Here is a 12,834-nt window from a genome sequence, read left to right on the forward strand (position 1 = left end):
CTATTGAGCGCTTCCTTAAGATGTGCAAAGTGCTCAGATAAATTAGCAGTGTGCATTAATTAAATCAAAAGCAACAAAACTTACTAGTCTTGCTCTCCAGAGCAACCAATTACAGTGTTGTTTGTCTCATTATGTGCTCTGGGAGGATGAATGTGGCACCGTGACTATTCTTTTTATTCTACAGTTTAGATAATTGACAAAGTTCTATGACATACTGAACCTCCTCCCCCTGGCTACTTCTCCAGTTTGTAATTCACTGGGGTTTCAGAACACAGAATGAATATTTCAGCTTTCACATACCTATAAGTTACCTTTTTATTACCCTTCCATTTTCCTTGAGATCTTTTCAAATATATATTAAGCGCTTGATAAACAGAAACACTATTTCGGCTGCACTAAAACACAATATGACAACTCTGTAACTTTTTTCTAAACTTGGATGATAGTAGTTTTAGTAAGCACTATCATATATATTATTTGAGTTGTTTACCCTTGAAATAAAATATTTAAAAATATGAAGGAGGGCCTAGATGCCTTTTTTTAAAAAAATATTACAGTTTATTTGGCAGCATGGTGGCTCGGTGGATTGCACTGCAGCCTTGCAGCTCTGGGGTCCTGGGTTCTAATCCCACCAAGGGCAACATCTGCAAAGAGTTTGTATGTTCTCTCTGTGTTTGCGTGGGTTTCCTCCCACATTCCAAAGACATACTGATAGGGAATTTAGATTGCGAGCCCCATCGGGGACAGTGATGATAATGTGTTCAAACTCTAAAGCGCTGCGGAATATGTTAGTGCTATATAAAAATAAAGATTATTATTATTATTACTAGCTTCTGCGATGGGACTTTAATCAAAGGAATGAGCTTAATTGCCGAATGTGGAATTGTGAAGGAATATGAAGGAATATTTCCCCTAATATGTAGCTATTAGCATCTGCCTCATGGAATTTTTACCTTTCTCTGGATAAACATGTTAGGTTATAGGATGAACTCGAAGAAATTGACTGTTTTTAACATTAAGAAACTATGAAATTATTTTAAACATTTGTCTATTTGTATTAAGGTAATTGTGAGGTGAGTGGAGACCCCCACTACTACACCTATGATAATCAGGTTCACCATTTCATGGGAACCTGCACCTACACTTTATCCAAACTATGTGAAGATGATGGAAATCTGACAAACTTTAATGTGGAAGCAGCTAATGAACACAGAGGAGGAAATACTAGAGTATCCTATGTCAAGTATGTGAACGTGGATGTACATGGATACAGGATCACAGTGGAAAAGAACAGAGTTGTTAAGGTTAGTCTCTACCATTTGATTCTCATATAAATATAAAATGAACCCCTTCATGCCACAACTGACATGTGCCGGGAAAAATGTGGGATCAACGCTGGAGCCAACTTCAAAGGGAGAGACCTTGCATGTGCTGCACATGTTCGGTGCATGTTGTGAAGGGCTTCATAAGAGTGTCTGTAACTGTATGTAGAAAAGGGTAGAAAATGAGTTTAATTGTTGCAAGAGTAATTACTTTGAGTCATAGAGTTGGATTTTTTAACAATAGCATCTAAGCTTCAATAGTTCGTTGATTTTGGAACATTTGCATTTTTTATTTTTGTTAAAGTTATTTTTTTCTTCATTTACTAGGTGGATGGACAAATAGCAACATTGCCCATCTCTCTTTCACCGGACATCAATGTATTCATAAGTGGATCCAATGTCTTGGTGACAACAGGCTTTGGATTGCAAGTGAAGTTTGATGGGAACCACAAAGTCCAAGTAACTATCCCAGGAAACTACTCTGGTAAAGTGTGTGGACTTTGCGGAAACTTCAATGGTAATGCTGCTGATGATTTCCTGAATCCTGATGGCGTACTTGAACCAGATTCAAACAGTCTTGGAAACAGTTGGCAGGCTGATAATGACACACGGTGAGGATTTGTTCTTGATTGTAGTATTTGATTACTACCATAAAATTATCTTCAATATATTATGTGCTGTACAGTATATGTTATATATGAAAATAAGTTGCTTAAAATAACTGGTCACTAATTTTCTTCAAAGATGCACTCCAGGAGTTGACCATCCATCCAGTTGTACTGATGAAGAAAAAGAAACCATTGCCAGTAACAGCTTCTGTGGACTCATTACAGACAAGAATGGACCATTCAAAGATTGTCATGATGTTGTCAATCCTCTAGTTTACTTTGATAACTGTGTATACGATTTGTGTGAAACCAACATGGACGGGGAAGTTCTGTGTGACAGTCTCCAAGCTTACGCTGAGTCTTGTCAGTCTCAAAATGTTACTATTGGACAGTGGAGAAATGACACTTTCTGTCGTAAGTCAATATCAAATCTTACATTCTGAAAACCACTTACACATTTCTATTGATTTTTTTACACTTTTTACAGTAACAAATATTTGAGGAAGAAACACATGCACTGTATAGTGAATTTTAAAGTTGGCACACTGTTCTTTCTTACTAATTATTATATTTTGTGGATTATAAGACATACCAGATTATAAGGCAAACCCCAAATTTTGAGCAGAAAAATAAAAAAAACCTTTTATAGTAAAATGGTGGTGCTTCTTATAATCCGTGCCTCTTATTGTACTGTGGGTGATGGCTGCAGAGGAGCGGGGTCCCAGGAGGCATAAGTGGGGTGGTGCTGCAGACCCCACCCTGAGAAGAAGGGTATTCCGAGGTGCGACACTGTGGAAGTTTGGTAGTGTGAGGGCTCCGCTGACATTTTGTTTAAGCCCGAAACACCCACACTTGCATTATGCATTATGGGGGACTTCGAGAAAATTGATGCCGTGGGTGGTGCATGCACAGTTGGAGATCTCGGTGCTAAGATCTCAACTCCTGAAATCTCGACAGTGAGAACTCCATCTGTACATGCGCTGACCCAGGCATCTATTTTCGCAGAGTCCACCGCAATATAAACCATGGAAGTGCGGGGGCTCCAAGCTTTGACAAAATGTCAGCGGAGCTACTGCACCACTGTACACCCGCAGCATCGCACCTCAAAATACCCCCTCCTCACAGCTTGAGGCCGGCAGCATCACCCCACTCCTGCCTCTGCCAGCAGCGACCCTGTGACCCTGCTCAACCGCAGCTGGTAAGATATATTTGAATTATGAGAAGCACCCCCATTTTCCCCCCAAATTTGGGAGAAAAAGAGTGCATTTTATAATCCGAAAAATATGCTAACCAATTATTAAATACAATTAGTCGAAGGGAACATTACCTTACGAATTCATACAAGTCTATAATACTTACAAATTTGCTCTAACTATCCAACAAAGGTTTTCTACAGGTCAAGTTGTAACCCAAAAAATGCAATACTTCATTCATTATTTTAGAGGAACACAAATGATGCTATTATAGGAGGATAGTGTTTGCTATAAACACAGAATTTGCAAAGATAAATATAGAAAGTGACCAATGAATGTAATCCCTGTGACACAAAACCTGTAAATGTATTATAGTTAATAATGCAATTCATTTTCTTATCTATTTATTTGTGTATTTATTTCTAGAACCAAATTGTCCTCCTAACAGTCACTTTCAGCATTGTGGAACTGCCTGTCCAGCTACCTGTGTTAACCCAGCAGCCCCAGACACCTGCTCTCTTCCCTGTACTGAATCTTGCATATGTGATGCAGGTTATGTCCTATATGGCAATAAGTGTGTTCCAGAAGACAAATGTGGATGCTGGGATGATGATAAGTATTATCCTGTAGACTCTGAATTCTGGACTGATGATACTTGTTCTACAAAGTGCAGATGCCCCTCAGCTGGAAGTGGCTTAGTATGTGCCAGCGATTCCTGTCCCGACAACCAGTATTGCGGCATTTCAAATGGTGCACCAGGATGCCACTATTTCACATATGGATATTGTCGGGTCCATAATGATCCTCACTACGACACCTTCGATAGACTGAACCACAACTTCATGGGTCTATGCACATACACCCTTGCAAAGTTGTGCAACAGTTCTTCTTCTCCACAGTATTTCAATATTGAAGCAAAGAATGAACATCGAGGAGATCCCACAGTGTCGTATGTGAAGCATGTCCTTGTTGAAGTTTATGGACAAAAAGTTCAAATTATGAAAAATGAAAACGATAGAGTTTTGGTGAGTACCACTATGTTTAATCCAAAGGAAAGTGTGCAAAATGCGTTAAATATATTCAAGAACCTTTTGAGGTTCTATAGTTGGGAACTATGTAATTACACTTCACTTCCAAAACCAATGATACATATTTCACAGGTGGTTTAGCTGAAATAAAAGATCAAACTGGACAGATGCTAAATTAATGTAATTTTTATTTCTTGCAATGTTTTACAGGTCAATGAAATCTGGACTACACTTCCAGTGACGTTAGTTGGAGGAGCAGTGACTGTTAAATGGACTGGAAAGTATGTCAGCCTCCAGGCAGATTTTAAGTTGACTGTATCATATGACTTAGATACTTCTGTAGAGGTGAAACTTCCAAGCAACTACTCTGGCCTAACCTGCGGGATGTGCGGTAACTTCAACAACCGGAAACAAGATGATTACATGATGCCTAACGGACTGCAAGCAGAGAATTCTGAACAGCTAGGACACAGCTGGATTGTAGAAGATGATGATCCACTTTGTAGTCCAGATGACCCTGAGCCCTCACCACCACCATCCTGTACCACTGAGGATGATGAGCTGTATAGAAGTGATGCCTTCTGTGGTCTTCTAATAAGTAAAGACGGTCCTTTCCATATTTGTAATTCAGTCATCGGTCCTGGAGGATTCATGGAAAGCTGCCTATTTGACATGTGTGCACTTAATGGAGATCCAGAAACTCTCTGCAGTCTATTAGCAGCCTATGCTGATGCTTGCCAGAAGGAAGGCATCTCTATATCTTGGAGAAACAGCACATTCTGTCGTAAGTATTTTCACATGTATGTTTTAATCTTCTCAATCAAGAAAAGAGAACTGAAGTTACCACCTATATAGATTGCATCATTAACAAATCTTTCTTCATTTAGCTCCTGAATGTCCAGACAACAGTCACTTCACCACATGTGCATCTGCATGTCCCGCGACATGTGTAGACCCATACCCTACAGGAAACTGCAGCTTGTCATGTTCTGAAGGCTGTGTGTGCGATCCTGGATATGTCATCAGTGGAGGAACTTGTGTTCCAGAGTCACATTGTGGCTGTTTGTACAATGACGTGTACTATAAGGTAGGCAGAGCACTAATATTGTCTTTATATTAGCTGTGTCTTTGGTGTCCACATATATTTTAATATTTTTGTCTAATGACAGGAAGGAGAACAATTCATTCAAGGTAACTGTGAGACTCAGTGCACCTGTCTAGGAAACAATACTGTTAGCTGTTCACCAATGTCCTGTGCAGAAGACGAAATCTGTAAGGTGCAAGATGGATTATTAGGCTGCTATCAACCAAGTACAGCAATCTGCCACATTTATGGAGATCCCCACTATACCACCTTTGATGGCACAGTCCATCACTTCCAGGGTGCATGTACTTACACTGTGGTACAGACTTGTGCTAATACATCTCGTAACTTCAGTGTCACCACTCGCAATGAGCACAGAGGAAACCCAAGCTGGACAGCCATTAATTCTGTTACTCTGACTGTTGATGGAATAGAGATCTACATTGGAAAGAACAACATTGTAGAAGTAAGTATCATTATGTGTAAAAGAACCATCAATCTAGTATATGTAATTTATATTATAAGTCTCTTCATATGGATAGAGGGAATTTCTGGCTCTAGGGCCAATATTTTGATGCAGTTTCCCAATTCTTTATAGTTATGCTCACTTACCACCAGAAGAGTACACATTTGTATGAATTACATTATGGCTTTCAAGTAGTAACATTTTCCCTGTGTGACTCTTTCTTAGGTTAATGATATACCTGTCATCCTTCCTGCTAATGTGTCTGGCATAATCATCACACAGAATGGCCACTATGTTACCGTCAGTACAGACTTTGGCCTTGAACTCCAGTTTAATGGGGATCATGAGTTGTTTGTGAGAGTGAAAGAGTATTACAAGGATGCACTATGTGGATTGTGTGGTACCTACAATGATAACCGCTTTGATGACTTCATGACACCCGATGGCAGCATTGTAACACATGTCAATGACTTTGGAAACAGTTGGCAAGTACCAGATGATGGGTGGATGTAAGTACAATAATAACATAAATTACTAATTTCTGATAAGGTGATTGCAAATATTGTAATTATTATGTTTTTATTGTTTTCATGCACTGTATTTATCACTTTTCCTTTACCATTCTATAGCAGTTACCAATCCATAACTTTCACAATTAATACTTGAGTTGTTTGAACACTTTACTTATCATTAAAGCCCACAAATAAGAAAAACACATGCTTATACGATACGATACGATACACTTTATTGATCCCGAGTGAAATTATGATATTACAGCAGTGTTACAAACAGCATTTCAAACATTACAACATTACAAATAGCATTACATGAAATAATTGCAAGACACAGATCTTGTACATGACTAACCACATTACGTAACAATACCGAATACTGAAAGATTTAGACACAAATCAGGACCAATTGGTCAATGGGTCTGTCGCTTTCATACATAAAGCACAAAGCATATGGGGTCCATGAATCATCATTATAACAATCACTTTCATCCAGCCCCTTTAAGTAATTGCTTTGTTCTTAATGGTAATTACATTTTTTTGTTGTTTAGATGTGATTCCACTCCTCCACCACCACTAGTCTGTCCTCCTTCTATCCAACAAGAGGCCGAAGAGAAATGCTGGATTATTAGGCAAATTAATGGACCATTCAAACCATGCCATGCTGTTATCCGTCCTCACCAATATTATGAGAGCTGTGTGTTTGACCAGTGTGTCACAGGAGGAAGCGACGATTTGGTTTGCAGTGTTTTACAAGCTTATGCTACAGCTTGTGAAGCACTTGGCGTTCTCCTAGGAGACTGGATATCAAATACTATTTGTGGTAAATATATTTTCCCAGTTTTCTTTATTTTATCATTTTTCTTTTTATGTAATTTTTTTGCTAAACTTTCTTTACATTTTTTCACAGATCCAAACAAACCATCACCAACTCCCCCTGCAGCGTCCACTTCAGTGACACACCCTCATACAGGTAAATAATAAATGTTAATGTGATTTACTGTTATCCAAGTAAGGCAAGCTATTCATTATAACAATGAGTGTAAACTTGAATTAGAAGAGATTCTCAAATGTCTGGATTACAAAATGTGCTTTTGCGATAACGTAACGTGTGTTTAGTGCAGTTTGACTGGCAATATAGATAAACTGATAATTAATTATAACTTCATTGACAAATATTATCGTATATAATAACTTATCAACCTACTAAAAATAAATGATTCTAAAAATCCATAGTGTTATGTTCAGGCTATCCATTACTTCAAAAATCCTTAGTATAAATTTTAAATTTAATTAGTAAGATTCCATACAAAAATATTTAAAAAAAATGCATCACGAGTCTGAGGGACATATACGATGGATCAAACCAAGGGGTATGTGACATCTTATAATAATTAATAATAGTCAACAAGCAAGTATAAATCTCCCCAATATGTATACAATAGCTAGCATTAGTGCATGAAGTACAGAGGCCTCTAGAGGAAGCAGGACGAAGCATGCATCGGGATAGAGGGACACGAGACCTAACCTTCCATCAGCTACATAGGCGAGTATAACGGCTATATTATCTACTACCACTTGACATTTATAACTAGTGTTGAGCATTCTGATACCGCAAGTATCGGGTATCGGCCGATATTTGCTGTATCGGAATTCCGATACCGAGTTCCGATATTTTTGTGATATTGGAAATTGGAATCGGAAGTTCCCAGTGTATGGTTCCCAGGGTCTGGAGGAGAGGAGACTCTCCTTCAGGCACTGGGATCCATATTCATGTAAAAAATAAAGAATAAAAATAAAAAATATGGATATAATCACCCCTCCGGCGGACCCTGGACCTTAGTGATGTAACTGGCAGCCTCCGTTCCTAAGAATGCAGTGAGTGTAGGACCTGCGATGATGTTGCGGTTTGTGATTGGTCGCGTGAGCGGTCACATGAGCGGTCATGCGACCAATCACAAGCCGCGATGTCATCGAAGGTCCTTCACTCTGCATTCTTAGGAACGGAGGCTGCCGGTTACATCGCTAAGGTCCAGGGTCCGCCGGAGGGGTGAGTATATCCATATTTTTTATTTTTATTCTTTATTTTTTACATGAATATGGATCCCAGGGCCTGAAGGAGAGTTTCCTCTCCTTCAGACCCTGGGAACCATCCAGGATACCTTCCGATATTTGTGTCCCATTGACTTGTATTGGTATCGGGTATCGGTATCGGCGAGATCCGATATTTTGCCGGTATCGGCCGATCCAATCCGATACCGATACTTTTGAATACCGGAAGGTATCGCTCAACACTATTTATAACACATCATGCACTAATGCTATATATATATATATATATATATATATATATATATATATATATATGTATATATATATATATGTCTTTTGTCTAGTCCATTATATGTGCCATTCAGTCATGAGGCACCGATGTTTTTAAATGTTTGTATGCTATTATTTTACTAAGAAAATATATACTAAGGATTTTTTGAATTCACTTTGTTTGTCCTGAGGTGTACACTTACATGATATTCACCTATATATTCAGAGGACATTTAATGGATTGATTGTATCGAATACTTCAATAAGAAACAGGCTATGTTTAGCAATATTCTTTGATGCCTTATAAATAGCTGGTAATATGTGTAACCCAATCACTGTATTGCAAAAATTTAGTGTTGGGGCCATTTGTGACCCAGAGCTTTAATCAATCACACTTTTCATAATATAATATGCTTATTTTTTAGATTCAACCATTGCTTTAACTACTCTAAGATCAACAACAACTACTACTGTAACAACACCTGTGATCATCAGTAAGTACCTCAAATTTGAAAAGAGCATGATTAATCTTAAGGGATTGAAAAACAATATTTTTTCTATAATCAAACAAGCTGTGATGTTATGGAACTGATTGTATCATATTGTAGAATTTCATAGTCTAAATAATTAATTTATTGTAAAATGGAGGACTCTCCCATGAGTCAAAGTGGAAACAAACTTATCCTTGGACATTAGAACAGCCCAATCTACAGCAACAACCAAACACTACGCTACATTTTAAGCTGTTACAATGTAGCTTCATGAATTGTTTTACTTTTCCTGAACTGAATATTATACTTTCAGTTTCCAAAATCAACTAGAGAAACATTACAATATATGGATATTTGTGTGTGAAGGACACCATATTACAGTTGGCTATCTTTGAAGCATGCTTAAAAACATTTGTGTTTTTTTTACATCAGTTATGGATGTTTGGTTTTTCTTTTATCCAAGTTCAGAAATGTTTATAAAGATCAGTTTTGACTGTTCAAAGTAAAAATAGTAATGCAGTTTGGACTAATATTACATTTACCTGCTTTATTCCAGCTTTTTCAATCTGCAGTGCCTCTGGAGATCCTCATTATAACACCTTTGATGGTAAAGTTCACCATTACATGGGGAACTGCAGCTACACTCTTACAAAACTATGCAATGTAACACCAAGTGAATTCCCATACTTCCATGTCTACGCCACCAATGAGCACAGAGGATCCAACACTAAAGTATCATATATCCAATCAGTACATGTAAAAGTTTACAATACTGATTTCACATTGCTGAAGAACAAAAAGCTGAACGTAAGTTTCCTGCATTCTTCAAAAAACATTTCCTAATTGGAATGGAAACTGTACTATAAATGAAAATATAATTCATGTCTGAACACTTATGTTGTCGATAATAAAGCAAACCATAATCCCAATTAAATGTATAAAGGGAACTTCAGATAATTATGAACCTAAAATAATATGGAGTTAATAACCCCAAAAAGAGAAATTGCAAATGAAAAATGTATAGCAAAATAGCAAATTGTATTAAAATCTAAAATAGTACACAAAAATAGGTTATCAAGGTAGGTCAATGGTGAAGACGCAAAAAAATCAAGGAGCTCAAAGGGACAAAAATACATTTACTATACATAAAGATAGCACAGAATACTGAGATCAATAATGACAATAAGATATATACTCAGGGGTTGTAAGAAATAAATCCAAAAATATACCCATAACTGCAGTAGAAAACTGTACAGCCTATGGCTCACACAAAATAGCAAATATCCTGAGAACAATTGTGTTATTATGCATCTATATGTACGTATGTATCCAGCATTAAATCTAGTAATATTAGCATTTACCCATGTAACCATATGTCCCACTATGCACCCGATGCCACTTTTGAGTGGGCTTTCTCAGGGCTGCGGGCTGTGTGAAAATAAATGAAAATATGACCCATGAGCCAGTCTGTTCCTGTACATCTACATACATGTCTGTGAAGCAATTGTTCGGAGTTAAAGAGCCTGGTTTACATTGTTATTATGTGTCAGAAATAGTTTTTTATTTTCCAGTTTAATTGATTTTTACTAAATGTGTTATAGGTTGATGGAGAGAGAACAAACCTCCCTGCTGCTCTAGACAGTAGAGTCAAAGTGCACATCAGTGGCAGTTATATAATTTTGGCTACAGACTTTGGGCTGCAAGTGAAGTTTGATGGTAACCATTACACTGATGTTTCCCTTCCATCAACAATAAAGGGTGATGTGTGTGGACTGTGCGGTAAGACATACTTTTGAATCTACTTGCAGTGTATATTCTTCAAGGAAGTCATCAGTTTTGAGTAACTGTAAATATTATTACCTTTTAGGTAACTACAATGGCATTGAGGCAGATGACAATTTGAAGCCTGATGGCAACCCAACATCAGATTCAAAAGACCTTGGTGATAGCTGGCTGGTTGACCAAAATAATAATGAGTAAGTGTGGGAAATGTTGCATTATTGATTACATTTTTAAATGTGATTATAGAAAAATATTTCTATAAAAAAAATTATAAATTGATTTGCAGTTAATACATTTATTGCTATTTCTAAACAAATGTTCTTGTACTGAGATACTATAAGCTTAAATAGCTGATTATTAGACTACTAGATGGTGGCCCGATTCTAACTCATCGGGTATTCTAGAATATGCATGTCCACGTAGTATATTGCCCAGCCACGTAGTATATTGCCCAGTTACGTAGTATATTGCCCAGCCACGTAGTATATTGCCCAGTTACATAGTATATTGCCCAGTCACGTAGTATATTGCCCAGTCACGTAGTATATTGCCCAGCCACGTAGTATATTGCCCAGTCATGTAGTATATTGCCCAGTCACATAGTATATTGCCCAGCCACGTAGTATTTAGTATATTGCCCAGCGACGTAGTATATTGGCCAGTGACGTAGTATATTGGCCAGCGCTGTAGTATATTGCCCAGTTACGTAGTATGTTGCCCAGTTACGTAGTATGTTGCCCAGTTACGTAGTATATTGCCCAGCGACATAGTGTATTGCCCAGTTACGTAGTATATTGCCCAGCCACGTAGTATATTGCCAAAATAAAAAATAAACATATACTCACCTTTCCGAGGGCCCCTTGTAGTCCACGGCAGCTTCCGGTCCCAGGGTTGGTCTGAGCGCAGGACCTGTGATGACGTCACGGTCACATGACCGTGTAGCGGTCACATGACCGTGACTTCACGTCAGGTCCTTGCCGCGCAGGACTTGTGATGACGTCACGGTCACATGACCGTGACGTCATGGCAGGTCCTGCTGCCATACCATCTTTGCCATCGCAAGCTGCAACGGAAGATGGCGGGCGGCGCGAGCGGCTCAGCGGTCTACAGAGGGTGAGTATAGCAGGTTTTTTTTTTATTTATTATTTTTAACATTACATTTTGTACTATTGATGCCGCATAGGCAGCGTCAATAGTACAAAGTTGGGGACACACAGGGTTAATAGCGGCAGTAACGGAGTGCAGAGTGCATTAAGCCTGTGTGAGCGGTGTATGCGGGCGCCGGGCAGTGAGTGCGGGGAGTAAGGAGCAGCCATTTTTTTCTGGACTGTGCACGTCACTGATTGGTCGCGGCAGCCATGACAGGCAGCTCCAAGACCAATCAGCGAACGAATAACCGTGACAGAAGGACAGAAAGACGGAAGTACCCTTAGGCAATTATAAAGTAGATTCAAATTTGGATAGATACTTTCACAATTCACTGAGCCTTTAGCTGTTGATAGGATATTACAAGATTGGAAAACAGCGGCACAGTTGTAAATTGGTTGTCTTTGGTATTTTGGCTCAGCCGTATTTATTTTGACTTTTTGCAAATGTGATTTGCAAATTAATGTTATTTATTTTCGTACAAAGAAACTGCCTGTCTTCCAAAGTTATCATGAAATCCTGCATTCATTGCATATCCCTAAATTACAATATCACATTCATTTAATTCAAAAAATTATTACCTATAATAGAAAGCTGGTACAAATACAATGTGTCAATGTAATAAAAGTATAAAAACATGGTTTATCCTACATATAGGCCCTATGTATAATATATTTGGTGTGTTTTGAAGGTGTGGTAGTCAGGACCTAGAAGACTGTGATGTAAATCTCAAAGCCGAGTACAGCAAGAACACACTTTGTGGCATTATAACTGATACATCAGGTAATATACATATAGTTTCTATAATGAAAAAACAGTATGTTTATTTATATAACTGAATACTAATACCAATATTTTGACATTCAAACATGGATTTGTT

General features: G+C 38.1%; 1 protein-coding gene across 6 annotated transcripts in view; it reads left to right on the plus strand.

Moving 5' to 3' along the window:
• Positions 1-12,834, plus strand: part of LOC143808059 (IgGFc-binding protein-like) — a 210,735-nt gene that overhangs the window by 179,592 nt on the left and 18,309 nt on the right. For all 6 annotated transcript variants that reach the window (XM_077290315.1, XM_077290316.1, XM_077290317.1 and 3 more), the window contains 15 exons: positions 1,063-1,304; positions 1,650-1,933; positions 2,067-2,344; positions 3,550-4,148; positions 4,362-4,935; positions 5,039-5,238; positions 5,321-5,701; positions 5,927-6,210; positions 6,765-7,036; positions 7,124-7,186; positions 8,961-9,029; positions 9,583-9,833; positions 10,628-10,805; positions 10,894-11,002; positions 12,646-12,737. In XM_077290315.1, coding sequence (XP_077146430.1) covers positions 1,063-1,304; positions 1,650-1,933; positions 2,067-2,344; positions 3,550-4,148; positions 4,362-4,935; positions 5,039-5,238; positions 5,321-5,701; positions 5,927-6,210; positions 6,765-7,036; positions 7,124-7,186; positions 8,961-9,029; positions 9,583-9,833; positions 10,628-10,805; positions 10,894-11,002; positions 12,646-12,737 — 3,876 coding nt within the window. The remainder of the gene's footprint in view (positions 1-1,062; positions 1,305-1,649; positions 1,934-2,066; positions 2,345-3,549; positions 4,149-4,361; positions 4,936-5,038; positions 5,239-5,320; positions 5,702-5,926; positions 6,211-6,764; positions 7,037-7,123; positions 7,187-8,960; positions 9,030-9,582; positions 9,834-10,627; positions 10,806-10,893; positions 11,003-12,645; positions 12,738-12,834) is intronic.

Source organism: Ranitomeya variabilis, chromosome 2 (assembly GCF_051348905.1).
Source record: "Ranitomeya variabilis isolate aRanVar5 chromosome 2, aRanVar5.hap1, whole genome shotgun sequence".
Classification (NCBI taxonomy): domain Eukaryota; kingdom Metazoa; phylum Chordata; class Amphibia; order Anura; family Dendrobatidae; genus Ranitomeya; species Ranitomeya variabilis.